Below are 24,453 nucleotides of genomic sequence, written 5' to 3' on the forward strand. Positions count from 1 at the left end.
CGCTGCCAACTTCAAACCCCCTGGGGGGGTCGAAATACTTTGGGATAAATTTGACTAAAACAAAAATAGACATTCCGACACGGAACACACATTTCAAAGTAGAATAACTGGCTGTAGGATTGTTTGTAGGAGAAACAAGTATGTGAGCCTGCCTTGTTTCCCAAATATCTGAACACATACAGTATTTTTATGCGTTAGTACAGTCAAAAAAAAATGATATACAGCACTTTTAATTTTATTTCCACAAATGTGTTGGCATATATTCTGCTCTGTGCTTTGAAGGCTTTGTTACCAGACTGATATTATGTTTTTTTTTGGCATTACTACACCCAATCTGATAAAAGTAATCAAACTTGACTATAGAAAAATATCAATTTTATGCTATAAAATAAAGTATGACAAAAAAAATTCAAGCTTCACTAATAAAATGATAATATTTTTTAATAAAATTATAATTATATTACAGACAAGAAAACTCACGTATTCCCGTCATGCTCGTTGTTTTCAAATATCTTATTAGCTTTCACTGACTGATTCTTTTTTTTTTTTTTTTTTTTTATGAACTGCTTTCTGTTGTTCGTGGAATGAACTTTAATGATTGGGCATTAATTGCGGCTGATGTGATATGATTCATTAGCAGAAGTTCTTTCTCCACCACCTTTCACATGATGTCATTAACACCAATCCTGTAATGTTGAATCAATGTGGTTCACACGGCAGCGGTGAGAGTGTGTTACTAGGGTTTTAGGAAACAGTCATGACTAACTAGTTCCTTTCTCCGCAATTCCGTGACTGCGGTGGTTAATCGGTGAGTTATGTTGTTGTGCAGGAAACACTCTAGCATCGGCTGTTTGCTAAACCAATAGCAGATGGAATGTTTGATTTATGTTTGGAATAGCACACTTTCAATTGTAGGTTCAGTTTTAGCATTATAGTGAAATATTCAATAAACAAGAATATTATCTAAATATTTGCATGCTTTTTCGAAATAATAATTTACTCTTTTTTTTTTCCTTCACTCGTTTTTCTTCACAATTTGCTGTTCAGATTAGTATTTACCTTGAATTGTTTACTAACATGACTATTCTCTGAAAAGGTGTATATGCCCCCCCCCCCATATGACCTAACCTAGATTGAAAGCTTTGAACATTGATTTGTTCTTAAGCTAGGATCTGAAGAGCACCAAGGCATTTACTTTCTTTATTTTTTCCAAGCCAGAAACCAACAGCTACGGAAATCTCCGAAATGTGGAGGAATAAAAGCGAACAGAAGTCTGAGCCTGGCTGCTTTAATGTCAAATGTGTACAAACAATGTGTTCCCATTAGCTTCGCTATAGCTGTAATGTTCTAAATGAAGGCTAATCGCATAAAACGGACAAGGAAATGGTAGCGTCCACTGACTCCCTAGCCATCCGTCTGCTTTAACTGTGAGGACGTGTCAGGTGTTAATCGAATTGGCTTCTTTGCACCCAATCCATGAATTCTTTTATTGCTGCCCTGTGGGACTGAAAAGCAGCATCATTTGAGCATTAACCCCGCAAACTGGATTGATAGAAGTGTCACCACAACCCACAGAAACGTCCTTGAAAATGCCAGAGCTTGCATTTTTTGGGGAATGTGAGAAAACGGTCGTGTTTAGGAGCTCTGTTTTACTTGCATAACCTTGAGGTTTCAGAAAGGTGTTTGTGAGGTAAAATTCCGTCACGACTAGCTGTCGACTGGCCCGTCGCGCTGCCCTTGGCCTGCCTCGTGTCGTACTGCAGATGTTTGTGTCTGTCAAGACTCTAAAATGGAAGCCGAAGCCATTTTGCAAAGAAGTCTTAGCTGTCTTTGCCTCTTGTTTATCTCTAACTGTTCATTCATTTTATCTTTCTAACATGATTCTACACATGTGCTTAAAGAGTGATGACTCACATGGAACTGTGGACTTTCTATAGTGATAGCAGTGTAATGCAGTGACAGGCTAATGATGACGTAAGCACGAGCCCACTGCTGTATTCAACATGTTGCTTGGCTATAAAAATGCAGTAAATATTCTGTTTAAAATGTGTAAAGCATAGTTTTTTAACCCATTGCCCTTGTGAAAAAAACCAAAAAAAAACCAAAATGTATTTGAAATACATTTATTTTATGCTAAGTATACTACTAATACATTTACATGTTTATGTAGCCTATATAAAATAAATATCCTGCAATTGTACTTTTGCTATACTAAATTGATATGCTTAAAGTCTGCTAAATTGGAACAACTAATTTTGTACTTAATTTACTTTAGTTATTCAAAATTAGTGCTGAGGTTCAATTAAAAATATACTTATGAATATTTGATTGTGCTAAAATGGAACCATTGCAAATATACTTTAGGTACACTTTAAATGTCTTGATTTTAAAGACTGATATTATACAGTGATCATACTATCCTTACTAATAGTGATATTAAAACACATTGTAAGCTTAATTTGCATTGTGCAATAAAGAAATACTCCAAATAAAGTTGAATTATAATATTTCAATAAGTCTCAAGTGATATTTTAATGGATTTGTAGTATACTTAGTATGAAATACAGTAAATGTTTTTTAAATATATTTTGTTATAGGTTTTTTTCACTACTATATTGAAAAAAACAATATATATATTTTTCAAAGAAATGTACTGCTTATTTTTGGCACAATATTTTATAAGAATGCAATTTTAAGTGTATTTTTCAGATAAAGATTTAAATATGGCACTCAGAATGGCACCATGGAGTAAATAAACCATATTAACTGTCAAATTGTCAAAAGCTTTTTCCTACGGTTGTCTACTTGTATGCCAGTTTTTTCTTTCTTTTTTGTCTAAAGTTAATATCACTCATTATCACAAATGAGAAAAAAAAAAGAAAAAAAAGCGTGGTAGAGCCTTTAGCGAGTCAGCTAGCAAGTCAGAAACATGAAATCTTGTCTGCGGTTTTATTTGCACACACACAAAAAAAGATTTTTCAAAGTTGTGTGTAAAACAAATGGGTTCGGCTGAATTCAGAGCGCTGAGCCCTCTCTCCAGACAGCACGGCCTGATTATATTTAAGTGCGAACTCAGGAAAGATTATCCTAATACATTTTACAAGGCCCTTTTTACTCTTTCTACTTCAAAATTCCATTTTTAATTCAATGCAACAATTGCGTGTCTTTGTATTTATGAAATTTACTAGCAGGTTTGGAGTGAAAATGTGTTTTTTTTTTTTTTTTTTTCTCAGTGCAGAAACTGCTTCTTTTTCTTTCTGTGCACCATGTGTGGTTAACACAGGGGATGGATACAGTTTGCATGATTCACTTTAATGAGATCATGTCTGTTCACTTAATGTAGACCAAAGATTTTTCACATCGCATTACATATACAAAGGACACCATGCAGCCATTGCTTGAAGAGATTGATGTATCCATGGTAGGTCTAAAATAGTTTAGCAAATGCAAGGTCAGATGGTACTCCGTAATGAGTCCAAATGATATTCTTGAACATAAATGCTGTGAAGGAAACAGAAAGCTCATTCTTCAGTGTTCCAGACCCAAACTGCATGCACAAAAGGGACACTGTGGGATTGTTGTCATGCCCACTGCATTTAAATTCTTTTATATTCTCGATCAAGGGTTGTGGAGATCTAATGGAAACATATATGAAACTTAGGAAACTTAAGTGTTAACTTAAATAAAGTAACAAGCTGCAAAGCGTTTTTGAGTTTACTCAACTTCAGTGGTTAAAGTTGACCAAATCATTATTAAAAGTTCACTGAAACTATTGGTTTCAGTTTAAGGGATAGTTCACCAAAAAAAAAAAAAAAAAAAAAAATATATATATATATATATATATATATATATATATTCTGGCTTCGTATGAATTGCTTCGTATGAATTCCTTTCCTCTGCTGAACATAAAAGAACATATTTTGAAGGTTGGTAACCAAGCATTGACTTCCATAGTATATATATATATTTGTCTCTATTCAATGGAAGTCAGTGGGGCCCATCATATGTTTGGTTAACCATATTTTTCGAAATATCTTCTTTTGTGTTCAGTAGAAGTTCAGCAGAAGAAAGCAATTCATACAGGTTTGGAACAACACGAGGGTGAATAAATGATGACAGAATTTGCATGTTTGTGTAAACTATCCCTTTAAGTATACCTTCCTCAGTAAGTACATTTAACTAGTCATGAGTTTTATGAAAATTGAATAGGTTGAGTGAACTTTAAGAAATGAGTAGGCACAAATATAGGCCTGAAGTTCAGTAAATTCAAGAAAGCTTTGCAGCTGGTTGCTTATACATATATATATAACCTTTAATTTATAGCTTTAAGTCTTATATCCAATTTTCTCACCCAGATTCTTGTATGGCCCTGACAGTAAGAATCTAAATGCAGGGATTACAAACCATACTTTAAATACAACACCATCATTCCAGAAAATGTTTATTGAAGATTCTGCGAAATGGCACATTTTCTGTCAGCATGAGGTACAGAAATTTGAATGTGATGTTCTGTGATGCTCCTATCATCAAGATGAAATACAAAAAAACCCGTATCCTCTCATCTTGTAATGCTTTTAAAGTGCTGTCGTAATACAACATATATAATTTTAAAGTGCTGGAGTAACAAAATAGTTCTTAAAGTGCTAGAGTAACAATCACAAAATGCTGCAGCAATAAACAAGTCTTCAAAGTTCTAAAACACTCGGAGGTTACACTCGTTGCATGGAATTTGGTGTATTACATTTGGTACATTCATGCAACAAACATGCTAAAGCAAACAACATGCAAGAGTTTCCGGACAGTTTTGTGAAGCAGTACTTTTCCGTTGTCTTTGCCTTGGTATAACACTTGTTGAATTTGTGCTGTCAGCTGAAATCAGACAAAGATTAGGCCTATTCAATACATTTTTGCCATCACTTTTTGTCTTCTGGTTTCTACTCTTTCCCCTGTCTTTTGGCTGATGAGTTAGTTGATTAGTTTTAGATAACAGAAAAAACTGTTATCTCCTGACAGGATCTAGTGAAGGATCGCAGATAAGAGTCTAATATGCTGATAACACACAACTTCTTACCAGGCAAGTCTTCAGGAAGTTTCCTGACTTTTCCCTCATAAACAAAGGTAGACCTTTACGAGCTGTAGCCTTTCTGTGAGCAAGCACATTGGAGGTCTGAAAGACACAGAAAAACAAAGAACAAATTACATGCATGTTATATCCAACCAGAAGCATGAGACTTAGTTTGACAAAGATGCCACTATTTTACCTTTAACCCCTAACTATGGTCTCAGTTTTGCTGTATCAGTTTGAGCCTTTGTCCTATAGCCTAATGACAGTCAAAAAGAACAAGCTGATCCGAACCACCTTCACAAGAACAACTTGTGCAGGACATTTCACAGTGGTATATTTTTATTTTGTATCTCTCTCTAAATACACAGAAATATACTAGCCAGTTTAGTTGTTTATTACGCAAAAGTGTTACATATTGGCAGACAAGTGATGGAAACAATGTTAGGAACTACAAATTAGGTGTTTCAGGCAGAGATCATATAACTTTGACATGGACTTTGTGCTTGATCGATTGCATTTGCAAATACCTCCATTACACACTAAAAGAAAGGTAAAGTCCAAAAAGTCAGAAAGCTCTCGGATTTGATCAAAAATATCTTTTGCGTCCTGAAGATAAATGAATGTCTTGCGGGTTTGGAACGACATGAGGTTGAGTAATTAATGACAGAATTTTTATTTTTGGGTGAACTAACCCTTGTAAGAATTACGTGTACACAAGTTGATTAATGTTTAAAAAACCTCACAAGTGAACGGTAAAACCAGCAATGCAAGTTTTAGAGGTGGCGCCCCGACAAATCTCACGAGAATCACGACTTGCTTTACAGCACGAACGTCACATACATCAACAACACGTGAAGCAGCCTCTATGGAAGACACTAGCACGCATTTCAGACGTGAATCATGGCAGAGTCGACGAAGAAAGCGCGAAAGAGTGCAGAGAGAGTGCTATTTACGACAGTAACGTTAAATACAAGTACTCCACAGCGACTCTAGAGGTCGCTGTTTGAGAAAAACGAAAACTGCATAGTGTGCCTTTAATGGCCCAAAGCAGCGAATCAAGTGCGGATAGTGCTTCACATAGTGGTGTTTTGGTCACGATTTCATGTTTTGGAATGTGTCTGTCTTTGAGGAGCTGTCGGGCTTCTGAGAACCGGACTCACAACTCCACTATGTCTCTCAAGTCCATAAAAATTTCCCAAGCAGGCTCAGAATTGGGTACAAGGTTACCAATCATTAAAGGTAGCAATGCCCAATTCTCATGCCCATTTCCACCTCTTTGAAAAGCTGGACTGGGAAATTACTTGTGGTCTGTTTGCTCAGAGTCATTGTAAGGAAAGGACTTGTTTTTCAACACTTTTTTTTACATCAAGTCTGCTCTGAAGCTCATGGTGGTTTCTCAGTTAATCTGTAATGGAGTTGTGCTGTTCAACAGTTCAAAGCTGAAAACATGTGTCTGTATTTCATCTGTGCTGACTTTGCAAATTCTACACAGGTTCTCAACTTAAAAGGTTTATTGAAAACCAGCAAGACTGTGAGCCCCAAGGTTACCAGTACATACACAATACTCAATTCCTCTAAGATGTGCATTCAAGACTTCAACAAGCACAACTTGCTGCTCCATGTCTTTCATGTCTTTTAACAGTGAATCGAATAAGAAAAGTGATATATATGTATGTATATATTTGCATGACTTATTCTTAGTAAAATACATTTTTTGGGGTGTAGATTGGAATTTGGCTGGCAAATTTAGAAACACCCAATAAACAGCTGTGATCTTGTGGATATTTTTCTAAGTGCACAGGGGATTGCAAACCTCAAAATCATCAATGTAGACACCCACTGCAATGCAATCACTTAGTTCACACCTAAAAGTTGGTTTTCCTTTTAATACTGCCTACTATGTGTTCATTTCTGGTAAATCCTCCTTAACAAAAACAGCTCTTTCCAAGACATATGCTCTGTTGAGTAACACTTTAACTACTCTCAACACTGAGACATACACGGAGAGGTATTTTGGTGTAGCCTATCAAAATGCTACTCCACGGGATCAATTAAAAATGCTCTTTAAAATAAGCATTCCTTCTATAATCTGTTGAGTGTTCCCTTTGTAGTGGCTGTAAAAACAGGATTTGTTTTAATCACTTCAGCTGATATCCGTTCAGCAAGCTCCTCTGCCATTGACTCACCAGTGTGGCTTTTGTATTTTCTTAAAATATCCCTGATTTATTGTTTTGCTGTATACCTAGACAGAAAAGGTATCACTCATCCACTCTTAATATCTCATGAGTTGCACTTTTTGAAACATGCTAAATTATCTCCATATAAAGGATCATGATGAAGCAAATTTACACTCAAGCCCTGTATAGTCCACAGGCTCTGAATACGAGTTTGTCACCGGTCCAGAGAGAATTACAGGAACAGTGCGATCTGTAACATTTGACTAGCCAGGTTTCCATTACAGATTTGCACAAAACTTTTGCGATATTTTCTAGATGTTGATAAAAAAAAACTATTTGTTTCCATTAACCGATGTTATGCGTTCCAATTGCAAATGCGTTCATTCCAAATATCATGGCAACATTAAAGTCAAGTGAACAGTCTGTAATAAAATAAGAGCAACTACACAAATTACAAGCATAGATGAATACAATATGATAAAGTTACAAATAATGTAAGGTCTAACAGTTTTCAGGTACAGAAATGTAATAATGACATGTAAAATAGCACTATTGTGTTCAGTGTATTAAGTATAGATTCATATTTGTTAAAGCTGTGTTTTGTTGTTTGATTAACATTAATGATAAAGAAAGCAACAGGTATTTATAGGCTGCTGTCACTTTAAAATCAAATGCATGATTCCAGTATAATATGTATCCGTTTTCTTTCTCAACTGTTTACATTGACTTAAGGCATAACTTTGTTTACTAGAATACTTGTCGAGACAGGTGTTTTGAGATACTTTTGTGCGTATGTGTCCGTTCAAGGAGATGCAGAAGAGAAGTCGATTCGTTGATAACAGCGCGTGAGAATTGAATTGAGTTGTTTCACCTCTTCTTGGGCTTGAATGGATTAAAATCGCTTCAATGTTTAAATTGGACTTAGAAATACATGCTAAACTTTTCGATTAATCTGCAAATCAAATGAGTGCCGAACTGTGGGGCCTGGTCAACTATGATCCGTTAACTTAGACCGCTAGTTAAATGCATTGAATATATTATTATTAATAATTGTTTTTATTATCGGTGATATAGTTGCTGGATACGTTTATTAAAACAGCAACGCAAAGATCAAAAACTGATCATGAACTCGATTTCTGCACCGTACAGCATGACAAAATCAAAAAGGACGAACATTAATGAACGAAATTAACACGCATACATTTTATTGCATTGATTGACACTCTAACCGTATGTTTTTATACATACCCTTAAAATTTTAGCAGGTGATTGAACTATGAAGATTGCTAACTAGCAATTTGAAAATATAACCACGTGCTTTAGAACGAGTTCTTTTTGGAACATAACATTACAATCTAGGTGTGCAATTGATTTGACTTATTTTCAATAATAATACTAAAAGAAAACGTACCTCAACCAGATGAAATCCAGTCCCTTCGCCAGCGTGGTTGAAGAACCGACAACAGACTGCGTACAGTATGCCCAATGACAGGAACAGTTTACAGTCGAACCAAGAAATTAAAATATTGAGGTTTCGCAACTTAATTGTTTACATTCATTGGACATAAAAAATAGTTTTTATAAGACTCAACACTGTGTTCAAAAATGTGTCCACTTGACTTCGAATTATAAACTGAGTTGTAAACTAACAATTTGCAAATTGGATTTTTTTTTTACAGTGTATGAAACAGTGAAGGTAATGCACAACTGTTATTAGGTTACACTGTGCTGTAATGAATGACAAATGGTGTCATGTTTAGCTGCAATAGCAGCCATTCTTTTTCCAGCATGCGAGCTCTTTGTTCTGTTGGCAGCCTATGTGGAAATTAGTGGTAATGAGAAGCATGGCGAGTTTGGCTAATCACGCTTTATTTGCCAAAGAGAATGAACATAAAACATGCAAACATCAACATGAGCGGAAGTAGAAGTTCTTTTCTCTTCAGAGGTCTGTATGGGCTGCTATTATTGGGAATTTGTTCAGCTAGCTACACTACTGAAGCATGATATATTGGTATTATATCTAGCATTCCTGTACCTCAAACAGTAGAGCATGTGGCTTGCAACGGCAAGGTCATGGGTTCGATTCACAGGGAATTCATGTCCTGATATACCTTGCTTGAATGCAAAGTAAGTCACTTTGGATAAAAGCATCTGCCAATGCAGAAATGTACATTTTGATTATCGTCCGGAATTAGAGTCATTCATCATGTACTACTGAACAGTATTGTATGTGTATTTGTGCATTTTTACATTGATTATCTTCTCCATCATCTAATGCTGCTCATTCGATCAATTACATTTAATTGGTAACATTTCACAATATGGTTCTCGTTGTTAACATTTGTTAACTATATTGGTTAACATAAACTAATAATGAACTATGCTTGAACATGTACTAATACATTTTTTAAATCAATGAACAGCTGTATTTTTATTAAATAACAAAGATTAAAGTCAAAATCTGCTTAGGGGTAATTAAATGTAACAAATAATGTAAAAGATTTATCATATTTTATTGGAAAATTAAACAACATTTTATCTAACTTTGATAACTGCCTGAACCTTTGAAACAACTGAGAAAATAGTGATCAAACTACAAATCAAAACAACCTGTAATATATATATATATATATATTAGCCTACATCAGCATATGAGAGTCAAATTGGACGACTACAGGGACTCGTCTCAAAATCACTCATTTAACAGTTCATCATTGCCAAAATTATGAAAATAAAATCAGTCAAGAATAAAAAATTATTGAAAATATATAAATGTGTAGTTTGTGCATAAAAAATGTCCGTCAAAACAAACACGTTGAATGATGTTCACTAACACAGCAAAGTTTTTCAATTGGATTGGCGTTTATTCCCTTTAGCGTGCAGTGCGAAGTGTTTCACTCAGTTCCCTGATCATTCCCATTCAGTTTCAGCGAGTGAAGAACAAATTATGCTCAGGTTATGTATTACGTACGTTATCGTCTCTGAAGCTGCTCAGGCCGCCATTTTCCCCTTCTTCTCGGAAAGAGAGGTGAACTATGTTGGATTTTTGGCTAATTATAAAATGCGCTGGAGACGTTCTGAATGTTTTTTGCTTAGTTCATTATGCTTATTTTACAGAATGAAGTTTATTTCTTTGGCTTAAAGAAATTACATGTTACTCAGGCCATCCTTAAAAATATTTTGGTTTGCAGTAACAGCAAAAAAAAAAGAAAAAAAGGGTCGGTAGGTCGGTCTATATTTTTTTATATATAAAAAAAATAATATAAAAAAGTATATATTTTTTCATTTAAAAAAAAAAAAAATCAGGGTCGGTGGGGGGGTGGGATGACATTTTTCACCTATGTCTAGGGGCTGTTTACACCAGGCCACTTCATGCGTTTTCTCAGATCGGATTGCAATCTGATTTATCAAAACGATTCCATTTACACCTGGTTACATAGGCTAAATGTGTGTTGTTTATTTGCGGATATAAATCCGATCTTCAATTACCGCTATATGTAGATTTAATGGAGTGCACGTCACCGAAAGCAACAGTTATGACTACATTATTTTATTGATCATCAGCTAAAATTTCTGAATCAAAGCCCGCAATAAGAGAAAGCGGAAACAGCCCTGGTAAGATCATTTCGTTTCTTTACATTTAATGATGATGATTGTGTGTTAAGCGTCAGCGACTTACTTTCACTTTGATTTGCGATAGTTTGCACGTTGATGCTCAGCTTCTCATCTGCGGCAATGCGTGTTGCAGTAGCGTCGTCATATCTGACTAAAACATGACATATAGCCTATAACACGCTCTCGCATGTTTATTTTTTAATAAACCATATTCAACAACATATAAAAATGAAATAATCTTTAGAGTAAAGCCGCAGCCATCATTACCAAGCGCGAACCATTGACAGTGAATGAAACGAAGCAAACTTAGCTTGCAGGCAGTAGTCTGACATGCGTTAACGGTTAACCAATGGTGTAAACATAATCATAGATGACGCGCCACGGGTTTTTATTTAAAAGAAAGAACGTAGCTTATGTTTGTATGTAGGTCTAGGCAATTTATATTCACAATACTTTAATATTATTTTATTGCATTTGTATTAGTTGTTTGAAGAGTTAAAAAAAAATCGGTCGGTCTTAACGCAAGTTTACAACCGGCAAGTCGGTCGGACTGAAAGGGAAAAAAAATAAATAATTGGGTCGGTACTAAATTGACAGGGTCGGTCGGGTTACGGCAAACAAGAATATTTTTAAGGATGGCCTCAGAGACTGACATGTTTGGCTTGTCAAAAAAGTTACATTCATTGACGTTTAAAAATCAAGCTAATTTTTTATTTTATTTTTTAAAATGTGATGCACAAAGTTGTTTTATGGAAAATAGCTTTTACAATCCTGAAAAAGTTCCACTGAAAAAGTAACAGCATAAAGGATTGGAAGGAACTATTTCCTCAAATATTTATAACAGTGGTTTCATTTCCAGTCCAGTATTATTTGTTGAATCAGTACATTTCATTACTGGAAGTTGACTGAGGCACCATTTATGGCACTATGGTCCCTTGCCCAAGAAAAAACAAAACAATTACCATAAGAGTGCAAAGAGAGATGAAAGAAAATTCTGCATGTGTGTGTCTGACTTTCTGTGGGCGGATAAATTGGATAATCCCATGATCCATGTGACCTCCTTTTTATTTTTCATGTGTAGCAGGATTGGCTCAGCTCAAGCTTTGCAAGTCCAGCCATAGTGTTAGTTTAGATATTATATAAGCACCTCAGAGCTGGAGCGAAAGTAAAGGGAGGAAGAGAGGGCAGGGCTCTGTAGTCTCTCCGATACACTCTTTCAGTGAGACCCGTGAGAACTCTTTTCACTCAAAGGGCCAAAGAGCTGATGTCTTCTCCTCAGGGTAAGTCAAATGTTAGGCCCTTCCCTCTACCAGGACACACGTGATATGGATGTGACATAGGCTACACTACAGTGAACATTGTACCCAGGGCTTTACATTTTTGTTTAGGAGCATTCATGACCATTTTTAAAGGCAGAGGCAGAGTTCATTTGTTTTTTAAGACTGCAATATTAATGTGTCACAATATACAAATGCAGGCACATTGAAAACAAACAAAAACATTGAAGAACTGTAGGATATACAGGGTATACGCAAGCCATGTGAAAAATGGATGGATCGATAGTGATTCAGCCAGGACTTGAATGTAATCATTAAACTTTAAAAGACTATGATTTAATAAAATAAATGTTACCAAGTAAAAACGCCACACTTTACACACTTGCAGCTTCAGAACAGTTTGCAATCAGTGGATACCACACTTTTATGATTGGTTATGATTTACTAACCAATTGATTTACTAATGATTTACTGTTGATAAATTATGATAATGTTGTATGGTGTTCACATTTTAATATGTTGTAGATGGTTGTCTTTCGAATCAAGTCCATCTTTTTGATGAGCAGCTGGAAGTAAAGCATACAAATTTCAAAATAAGAGTCCTGGTGAATATTTTTTTTTTGGTTATTATTGGTGTTTTAGTTACACAATAAATGATATTTGGCATTTAATTCTATATAAACTCAATTACACTTTATTTTAAGGTGACATAATTATTCTTACTCAGATACTGAGTAAAATTAATTAACTGCATGTACTTACTGTAGAGTTACGGTTAGGGATAGGTTTTGGTTCAGGGTTAATTACTTGTAATTATGCATAATTTATTGTTATTATTCTAGTATGTAGTCTATCACCTTAAAATAAAGTGTTCCCTAAACTCTTGTAGCTTCTCTCTGGGCTGCCCCATCACAGTAAAGGAAAACTAAGAACATTGCATAACACATTCAAAATAATCCCAATAATTACCTTTTTAAAAATAGATTTGTGTTGTATTAGCAATATCCATTTTTTTTGTTGCAATTTTGTGATAATTTCTTAGTTAGTGTCACGGACATGTGAGGTTCGTTGTGGAATGCAAGTACAACATTTTTGACGATTTTAATTTCCGAGGGTCAATTTGAAATATTCCGTGGGCCACCAAGAAATACACAATCTGTAAAACTGTTATAATCCCTGAAAGTTGGGATTAAATTATGTATTTTAGTGAATCGACACTGAATTCAGGTTTCAGGATTTTACCCTCTCAGTTCAGTAGGTTTATAATAACTCAATTATAAGCACTCTCAAGCGCTATTCCGGCATGTTCAGTTCCAGCTCATTAGTCACCGTTCGGGTGATTTGGATGTGAAAGAAAACACTCAGACAAAACCCTGCGGTTTTAAAAGAACACGCAGTCCCAGCTTAAGTCAGTTTTCAAGTTCTCTCTTATGGGATTTCAAGTTCCATAAGTGCCAAGTTCGTTTCAGCCGTCACTTTTTCAGTTTCAGTTGTTCCACTTTTCAGCTCAGAACAGTCACCAATCCAGTTTTAAAAGAATGTGCTCTTCGCTGTAAAGTTCTCTCTCCTCTCCGCTTGGATTGGTTTTCGTCTATTTTTAACACACATTCCTGTCGCGAACAAGGAGAGGTGAAGACTTACTCTGTTTCAAATTCTTATATTGATTGTGAAACACTCATTGTGCTATTGCTTCAAATGCACTAGCCCACAATGCATTGCGTACTACAGTACAAAACCGTAATGCATAAATACCGATTAGTGTTGAAAATGGGCTTTAAATTAAAAGCAGTTCCTTACCGTGCAGAATATTGCCCAGAATGCATTGTTTTATACAGTACTTTACTCTTTTAGGGTGTGTTCACACTTGGCATGTGTGGTTAGGGGCAAGGGGGGGTGAAACACTCAGTTTCAGTCAATCTCATGTTAATCTTGAGTACCTATAGAGTAGTATTGCATCCTTCATATCTCCAAAAAGTCTTTAGTTTTATTATATTTATAAAAGAAAGATAGGCTGTACCGAGTCTTTCCGGAAAAAAACCGAGCGGCTGGAGGCGTGCCGTGTGGGCGGAGCTAAAGAATCACAGTTTTACTCACCGCCTGCGGTTCCAACGCACGACCGTGAACCTTTATCGTTGGGACTGGTCCATCGTTAAGCATTAGACGATCTGCAAATCCGGCGTCGAACTGCGCCTTGTTTATAAAACAATCATCGTCGAAATGCAGGGAACAAACAAGAACACTTGCACAACTCCGTTGATGCTCTGGAAAAACAAACTCCATCCACTGGTCCCTTAACGCTGGGTTCTTTTGGGAATCTGTGCAGGGTTGTCTTGCCCTGGCAACCAAAAACACACTTCTTTGGTGACATTGTTTATTTCTTTTCTTTGACTGCAGCGCAGCCGATGACTTCCCTAAAGCCGAGCACAGCGCTTTGATGGGCGTACTGCTTTCGCTCTCTCGCTCTGGTCTACGGGTGCCCTTAGGACCCGTATAAGGAAATTCCGCCGCATCTGACGTCACACACGCCCATACTCGAAAAAGACTTTCCGAAACTTGTGACAAACCGGAAGGAGTATTTTTGGCACAGAAAACCTCCATCAAACGTACAACTTAATTTTTGAAACTTTGTCCATGTTTAGCATGGGAATCCAACTCTTTACCAGTGTAAAAAACTCAGTATGCATGAAATAGCATTTCACCCCCCCCTTTAAAACGGACCCTGGTCGATTGCTCTATTGGAGTAGTTCATTTGAATAAGTGTGAACACTGCCATCCGAATCCTGGTGCGCACCAAAGAAGCGGGCCGAGACCCCTGAAAAGATGGGTCTCGGTCTGTTTCCAACCGACTCAGGTGAAGTTCGAATGAAATAGAAACAAAAACATGGACCAAAGACATGTAAACAAACCAAAAACAGGAAGATGAAACCCTAAAAAGGACGTCATAGTTGCGATGTTGCCCATCACAGTTCGGTACAGGCGCCAGAACCCCGTCTCCTCGCAGCAGATCTTCGTTTGTTTGTGACGGAGCGATTCCTGCCGCTGTTTTGACTCCGTTCACGAGTTCTCAGCTGGTCAAAATGCCATCATATGTAGCTACGCACATACAGCGAGCGCATTTATCCTAGAACACAGCATTGTTTTGGATGTTCGGTAAGTTCCGTCTCAAAAAACGTCATAAAAGCCGACCAATCAGGTTGTGAACGTATCCCTTTTCCTTTAGGTTCGGCATCTGTAGATTCGGTGTTAAAAATGCTAATCTGAACGCTAAGCGGACTAGGACTAAATGTTTTTTGGTCCGGACCAAACTCGGAATTTGGCTGTTTCTTACAGTGTGGGCCACAAGGGTCACATCTTTACAGTGCGAGTTTTAGGAAAAAAAGACTTTTCAAACCTTGCAGATATCAGGGCTGTAGAGTCAAACCATGAAAATGTTGACACACTGCCTTAAAAACGCAACTTTCATGGTGTAAGACAGTGAAAACCTGCAGAATTAGGGAGCTTTTAATTCTAATCGTACTTGATAAAGTCATGTGTTTTGATCGGGGTGTCATAGGTCTGCCTAATAATATTCCACTTTCGCACACATTTCCACTTGCAAATGCGAAATGCTCGCACTGCATCTTTGCACTTTACAGCCAATGGAGCTGTGATTAATGGGACGTATCAGGAATTTTGTGTAGCAACATGACTGTTATGAAACTTGCCTTTCCTGTTGGACGAGCATTCTTGGCGATAACAGCCCCTCCGTTTCTCATTTGTATTGTTAGCATATTTTATTTATCACTTACCCGCAATATTCAAGGACTTGCTTTCGAGAATGAAGATAAAGGGGTCCTGCAGAAGGACTCTCAAATTGTAATTGATGTTTTGGAATTGAAGTTCTGGGTGTAATAGTTGTTTAAATGTTCTATTGATTTAGCAAAATTGGTTGGTTAAGAGATTGCTTGGATCAGACACTTTGCCTCAGGCAAAAGGCTAATGTGACTATAATTTATTAAACACATGCCTCCTACTTGTGTCTAATACTTCAGAGCATTGTGTTTGAGAGGAGAAGCGAATCTGTGAATGCAGCAACTGTATGCCACATGTCGGATCCAATTTCCCAAATAATCATTTGGTAGTTTTGGTACACGTTTAGCCTGTGTGCGCGCGGCTGTATCGCTGCTAGTGTGTACTTGGTTCTGGGAGAAGAGTATCTTTTGGATCTCTTGCTGCAAGAAACATCTCCCAAAAATAAATAGTGAAGGAGAAGGGAGCGCCTTGTTTACGAACTGGGGATCACACGTAATACAACCCCGTTACTCTAGCATTTGGGTGAATAGTTTGCATTTGTCTTTAACCTCCTCTTAATGGACACAAACAAAAGATAAGATTATTCTCAAATAGTTATAGACATGAATGACGATCCTTGAATCAGTACATAATCATATAGTATAGAGTTGCGCATTATACTCTAACACTTGAATTATAAAGACTCAAATAGACTCGAATAGTAATAGTTCATAATTATGACTAAATCAGCTAACTTTTTGCTTGGTGACATTTTATTTATTTAATGACCATGCTATAAACTATATAGTACAGTCTTCATTGTATAAGTACCATCATATCTTTCAACTTTAAGGTATACCATAGATTATTAAATACTTAGTCTCATTTGATCGACAACAAATTGGAATAGAAACATGAAAAAGTTGATGTAATAGATCCCAAATGTGCAATTTAAATGTTTGTATGCAACTGTTTTTATTTTAATATCTAAAAATAAATAGAAATTGGATTTGGACCGTTGTTCATTTTAACCTTTATTATTATAGTAATGTAGTTAGTTAAGAGATTGGTTGAAAGAATGTTTTCCTTAAGAAAAACTATCCAAACAAATCTGTATCGAAACAAATACATTTAAAATTGTAATCAAGAGCTTGTGAATCAGAATCGAACCGATTTGTGAAATCTGTGTCAATACCAAGTCCTGATAAAGTGATTAGAGCACAAGATATTCATATACAATCCCATGATCATGTCTATTGAATTCTATATTAAAATGCTAAGTTGCAATATTTACCAAGTTATTAGCATTCTTGATTATGAATGAAAGAAAACAAAAATCAAGGTAAATATGAATTAATAGCAGAACATTTTATTCTATATCATTCCTAATCAAGCTGTAATTTTTTTCAAAAAGTGTGAAAACATTATTTCATTTACAGTTTTTTTACAGACACATAAAATGTTAGCTATAAAATGAGCATTTTCTCTGAAAACGTTTCAATCTTCGTCATTTCCACCTCAGAAACCTACAAAATAAATGCATAATTTACACTGCTACAAATGCACTGAACTAGTGAGAGTGTGAAAGTGTTTTAAGGGAGTTTATTTTCTAAAATTCGACACATAGTGGCCTACGTTCAGCCCTCAGAGCCTTACTATTAGAACGCAATGAAGCATTTCAGTCTGGAAAATGATTCAGAGCTTTTACGGAGGCACAAGTGACTTTGCATTTATTTCACCATCAGTGGTGCCAAAACACTTCAGTAGCTCACATTAAAAGTGTTTAGGTAGCTAAGCACTAGGTTATGATCAAATCCTTTTTTCTGCCCGGCCTGCAAACAAGTAGGCGGCGACTAATTGCTGAGGTCAGTGAACTACATTCTCATGATGTGGAGCTGTGTGTGTGTTTGTGCCGAGAAGGTCTCAGATTCTCAAAGGGCTGTTGTGCAAGCAGTGAGTAGAAGGAAACATATCAAGAAGAAGAGAGACAGTCACACACCACCTGCTGGATGGAGCTCAAATCGACATCCCAGAAAAACCAACAAACCCTGCAGGCACACGCTGGATTTGGCAGCGTTTGACTATAACTCTCAGTATTAGAGGCTCGATTATGCCTCGGCGCAATATTACCGCCTGCAATCCAGCAAAAATACACTACACAATGTAGAAAATGACAGACAAACGCATGCCGTGTACAAATGAAGTACTAAACTATGGTCGTCAGGATACCCTAATCACATTGGATGAGCTGTTCCTTATACAGAATGTATTATGCTGTTGAAAAATAAAATAATGGGTGAATTAACCCAAATCTGAAGAAATTCGATCTTGATTAAGTAATCTTACACCATGTTTTGGTTACTATAATCCAGTGAATTAAATAATTTGCGAATGAAAAGTAATTAATCTAATCTAATTTGGTTCTTTTCTCTTGTTATTTGGAACTTGATTGAAAAGCAATCAGATCAAAGTCTTGCATCAGTGCCGAAACGTCCACCGTAAGCGCTGCAGTCCTTGATAATAACTCATTCGTTGGTCCTTGTTTATTACAATTAGTCCTTGTTTATTATTTTATGTTACTGCTGACATAGCTTTGTTTAAAATATGAGCAAATATATTAGTAGTGTGCATAAAGTGGTAGTTATGGTGGTGGCGTTTTCATAATAGAAGCTTTTGTTCTTAGTACCTGTTTTACTGGTTAATTTAAATCTTATTTTGTTCCTGTCTTTATGTAGCAAAACTGACATTAATATTGCCATTAATTGTTTTGCAGTTTAAATGAAATTTTAATACTATTAAAGGTTTATGGAATGGAATAATATTAATAGATACATAAAAATACATATACAATTATTCATGCATTATTCAAGAAAAACACATGGGTCACTTTTTTTGAGATGTGAACTGATATGCACAGGCTGCACATTTGGTTATTTTTGCATTTTTCTGAGCCAATTTCGTTCTTCTTGGTTGAAAAGCAAAGTCGAAGCAACGTGAGGTAGAAGCATGCTTTCGGAGTGTGTGATTGGCTGCCGGTTCTGAGCTAATCTCTTTATTTATTCATGAGAATGAACTCTTTATAGGTATATTTAATATACTCCAGTGCTTTAAACATGAACCAGAAACGCGTATGCGCACAAATTTAATCATGTCTTATTCAAGTGAAATATATATGTGCCATGAAGGGAGAGGGGTGTTTGTTTGGGTGTTCAGTGTTCAACAATGATTTTGAAAAATCGCATACTGCACATTTACTCTTTTTGTTTGTATCTGTATTTGTATTTATTGCTGTAGAATGCCTGAGCCTCACAACAAGCGTTTCAATGTTCAAACCGTCACTGACATCTTGTGCATACGACAAATAAACTTGACACTCGAAACTAGATCTCTCTGATTATGCTGTTTTAGCCACTTGACAAAATAGTGCTGTCTCTGAGGCATGTTACAAGCACGTTACTCGCGGTAAATCAAGAAAACAAGACATTCACAGACTAACCGTGTTGAGCTATATAATATGATTAGTTTTCTGTCAATAAAAGTTGCTCACCTGTCTAATAAAACATAATATATTAAAGCGACTTTCCATGGTTTCTGCAGAAGGCGATGCAATGACACGGGCGATGCACTGGTTAAAATAGCTGATTTCTCTGGATCTGTTGGAAACATTTGGGATAATTACACAAGTCAACAAAATATGTAACATTGATCTAGTGATATTTTAATTTAAAAACCTTACATATTGTGCCTTTAAGATTTATTGTATGACTTTTTAGGGTGTAATATTTTTCTTACTATTGCTGCCAATTTGGAAACATATAACAAATTCTTGTGAAATGCACATCATAGCCATACACAAGTTTGCTGGGAAATAAGTGCTGTGCCTGGACCTCTTGTAACTCTTAATTGAAGACTGCTGGTTTATGGAAATGGATGCTTCCAAAAGATCCAAAATCTTTCAATCTCATCAAGTCGCCTGATTGATAAGCATTTGTAACTCGAAGGGAGAAAAACGTTTAAAGGAAATGATTACTCATTCTACTTGTCAGTTGAACTGAGTTGCAGTATAGCGGGAGTGATTTTAGCTGCCATGAAAGAGTTGCCTCACTGGTTTATGAGCGGTATCATCTTTCTAGTGACCCCTCTAGTCTAACCGCAGACCTAACTTAAGGTCAGACTTGTTGGGCTTGAGAATACAAGCGTTCTTGTGAGCTAAACATGGCGCCTGGTATTACATTATTCTGAAACCTGAAACCCTTATAGCAATTGGTGTCGTTTTTAAATGGGTGTGAAGTTATTACTATACGACAATGTATTTCTCTGCTCTGAATAGCCTGTCAATCAGCTGACATACAGCTTAATGTGTTCATGCAGATGGGAGCTAAATATGGCCGCTTGCCATATTAGGTTGGCCAACCTGCCAGACAGTTCTGGTCACTTGAGAAGGTGTCAGGGATTTGTAATACCAAAAAGCAGATCATCAAAGCGGTAAACCAGCACAAATGAAGCTCTGTCGGGAGAGTGAAATTGCTCTAACAGTTGTTGATGATCAGTGGCACTATTCCACCAATGATTATTAGCTGTCCTGAGAATCTCCTGCCAGATAATTAATGGTGTTAACCCTCAGATGGCGTCTTGTTGAACGCTGGAATAGAACAGATCTGAAAACACAAGGCATCATACACTTGCTGACTTTGTAAATGGTTACAGAGGAAAACACTGGGCATCATACACTTAACAGTGAAATCAGTTTTATTTGAATTTTACTGGTTTGTGTTTTAATGTTTAAATTAAATTTCAGTAATCAATAATCATGAAATCATGACATTTCTATAATTTAGCAACAATTTATAAAAATTTAACACAATTATTATTTTAGGGCCCCGATGAAATCTAAAAACCCTATTTTAACGGTTTGATCATATATATACAGGTATAAAAAAATAAATACATACATATACATACATACATATATATCATGGAACAAACGCGCATCGTTGCATGACAAATGAAAACAACAAATATTTTCTAAAATTGGCTCAAAATTTAAAAAATACCTGATGTCCTGGAATCAAAGTTTGAAGCTATTTTTTTTTCTTTTTCTCCTGTGAAATCTCTCAGCTCAAGTCTACAGACATGCTCTGACTTTCGGCAACTAGCGTCGACTTATCCAGACTGTAAATCGGGGGTACAAATTTGGCTAAAAGTTGTGTTCCAGACTTAAAATGGCATGAGCGGGTCAAGTCAGGGTACACAGGGCTGGGTGAACAGCCCCTTTGCTGTCAGGGGAAACATATCCACAAATAGTTGCTGGATTTGTCAAAGCCATATAATCTTATCAAGATATGTTTTGTTTGATGGAGTTACTAAAAAATGTTTTGTACCACGTTTGACTAAGACTGCTACACCATTATTTGATTATTTGACTTTTGTCACTTAAGGGTTTTACATGTTATCAGGGTTATCAGGGTCAAGTATGCCCTTCTTAGCTTGGATACAACTTGCCCAGGGCTTCAGACTAACATTTGAGAGCAGTAGCAAAGGTGCAACTAGGTTTCTACAGATGGTGGCACCAACACCTTTTTTAAAAACATTTTTAATCATAAAAGTAATTGAATTTAATAAGTGCAGTTACTAATAATATTACATGTTTATGTCTTGGAAATGCACATTTAACACAAAGCACTGAGCTTGAGTTGAGATGCAGATCAAATTAACAACAGAAATGTGCAAAAACCTAATTAGCCTAACCATTGTTTTTCTATAGTATCATTCATCAGAAATTGGATAATATTTGAATTTGAAGTCTCTAAAGGTTGTACAAACCTTGAAAATAATATTTCTGTCACAATACCATGGTTACAGTTAATGTTACTACATTAAATCCATTGTGCATGTCGGTTATTTGTGGACTTAAAAGCATTCCACAACTTGTTTGTTTCGCTCATGACACGTTTCTCCCGATTTTCACGTCAGCGCTGTTTATTTTGGTATCTATCTATGGTTTATAACAGAGAATTTCTTGTTTCTTTTGTTGCAAATGCATTTGTGACTTGGTAATAGCAGGCTACATTAAACTCAATATTAAATACTTTGTTAGGTGGCCATTTAATGTCCAATGTGAAATATGGGTATTTTGTTGATTGTATTAGAAGAGCTATTGAATTTCATTTGAAATGCCTTAAACTTCTTTTTTTTTTGTATTCTTTTTTTCTCTTTGGCCAGGCCTGAAGTGAGCAGTTCCAATCCGTCCAGATCAGTCAAGCCCAATGGAAACGGCCACAAGATCTGCTTGGTGTGCTCAGATGAGGCCTCTGGATGTCATTATGGTGTGCTCACCTGTGGCAGCTGCAAGGTTTTCTTCAAAAGAGCCGTAGAGGGTGAGCCTGCAGGACTTACACTTACTACTTCATCTTCCTTTTTTACGGCACTGGGCTGATAAATGCGTTGATTCTCATTTTATTATACAGTGAACAACAAATGAATTGCATGTTATCAGGTTGTCCTGTTGAATACATTTTGAAAAGCGTACAATAGCTGATAAAATGGCGGCATATGGACACTCAAAATTTAGTTTTGGTGATTTTAGTCCATATCTGTTAGGCCATCTATATGTTAAAAGTGTGATTTATTTGTGGAATGTACACAAAATTGTAATAGCACAAGGCCCTTTGATATTTAATGCCCTAACCTCTAGTTCACATAGGAAATACATCAAAAATAGTATGTAGCAAATGAGTTGCACAGACAGTTTTCTGAAATTAAATGAGCATTTATTTTATGTATTATTTAATGAAAGGTAAATAATACAATCATTAATGATATTATTTTATACTGTCCGGTGAGTGTGCATTTAATATTTGTGCATTAATTCTGATATTACAAGGTGTGGGTTTATTATTGTGATCCTTTTGTAAATCACTCAATATGTGGTCATAAGTAGCCATTTCCAGCTTGTGTTTGAAAGTAGCTCAAAAGTCTAAAAACATTAGGGAACAAAAGTTGGGAGAAATAAATAATTCCACAATTGGAATCTAATGTCATTTTGCATGGTTTGAGAAGGTTCACAAGGGCATTTTTTCCAGTGCTTTAATGAAAGCAGGGACATCTGACCTTAAGTACAATGTAGTTCACATGGTCAGTGTCAGAATTAGTGACCTAGAAACAGTGGAGATTCTGAAATATTTCTCATTTGCTTAGACTTCTGAACCACTGCTTTTTTTCTAATAGAGACACCTACACTGTGTACTGAGCACGACCTTAATCTATATCTGTAATTTATGTGTGATCTACTCCATCAATCAGAGTTTCTGTAAACCTCAGTAGACAGATGATCAGGTTTGCCTCAATTAATCACAGGAAGAAAAAAAAAACTGTCTAATATTGTCAAAGTGTGGTTTCATGTGGAGGTGTTACCTTGAGATAGTTGTGTATTTAGAATGTGTCTAGAAAAAGAGCATGCAGCAATAAAGTATGTGTGCTTGGCTACCTGACAAAATACCCTCCTGTTTAAACACATGCTCCATCCGAATACTGAACTACAGGGCACCTGCATAATATTCACTACAATATCTACTCCTTTGGCTTTATCCACCATCCATTCTCTGAAGAGCACAAAATAGAGTTCCAAAAATAAAATACAATGAATTTTCTCCACAAATTAGATTACTTATAAACCTTTCAGAACAAACCTTCTATGTACACAGAGATTGAAGAGATGGTGTTTCTGTAGAAGCTTTGTACACAAGTCAAAGTAATTTCAGTTGCATTAAAAAACTACATCACCCATAATCCTGAAGAAAAAAAACATCAATTAGAAAAGTATTTGCATCTGAATCATAGACTGTAAAAAAAGATGGAAGATTGGCCACCAATGTCCCAATATTGCACTGACATATTGTGCTGATTGGAACCCGCAGTAGTGAGCGTGAAGTGGAGCCTCGGCATCAAGGCACCGCCCACACTCCCGCAGAATCAGTTAGGTACAGTTTACTGCAGAACAACCCATCTGTTGATGTGAAATATGGAAATGTAGAAAATAAAGGTAAAGCTCCATTCTCCCCGAAAAAAGTCTGTTGGTGCCTCAGTGACTACTTCGCTCAGAGAACATGTCAATCTCAGCTGTCAATCATGAGTCAAATCAAGTCATCTTCATTTAGCTAGTCAAATCTCAGCTGTCAATCATGAGTTAAGTCAAGGCAAGTCATAGTCATCTTCGCTTTTAACAATGTAGATTGTTCCAAAGCAGCTTTACATTGATAATAGGAAATTAAAGTGTTTTGGCTTTATAGCAGCTCTAGTATAAAGTTATTGTCCAGCTAAAGTTAGTTTGATTGATTCACTTCCGTCGCAACGATCATTAGTTATTAACTTAGGGGCCGCTAACACGACACCATTTTAACAGAAAACTCAAAAACTTCAAAAACGCGAACCAGTGATGACATCACACTCCCATTTTTATAATTAACTAAAACCAAACTTATAAAAAAAATTATATATATATATGTTTTTTTTTTTAATTACATCAGTGTGATTAAAAAGCGAACTAAAA

The 24,453-nt window shown here is 36.1% G+C and overlaps 1 protein-coding gene across 2 annotated transcripts in view; it reads left to right on the forward strand.

The window, feature by feature from the left end:
* LOC311276903 (glucocorticoid receptor-like) overlaps window positions 1-24,453 on the forward strand; it is an 83,132-nt gene that overhangs the window by 28,469 nt on the left and 30,210 nt on the right. For both annotated transcript variants that reach the window (XM_084386914.1, XM_084386913.1), the window contains exon 3: window positions 22,128-22,282. In XM_084386914.1, coding sequence (XP_084243040.1) covers window positions 22,128-22,282 — 155 coding nt within the window. The remainder of the gene's footprint in view (window positions 1-22,127; window positions 22,283-24,453) is intronic.

Source organism: Rutilus rutilus (assembly GCF_951802725.1).
Source record: "Rutilus rutilus genome assembly, chromosome: 18".
Lineage (NCBI taxonomy): Eukaryota > Metazoa > Chordata > Actinopteri > Cypriniformes > Leuciscidae > Rutilus > Rutilus rutilus.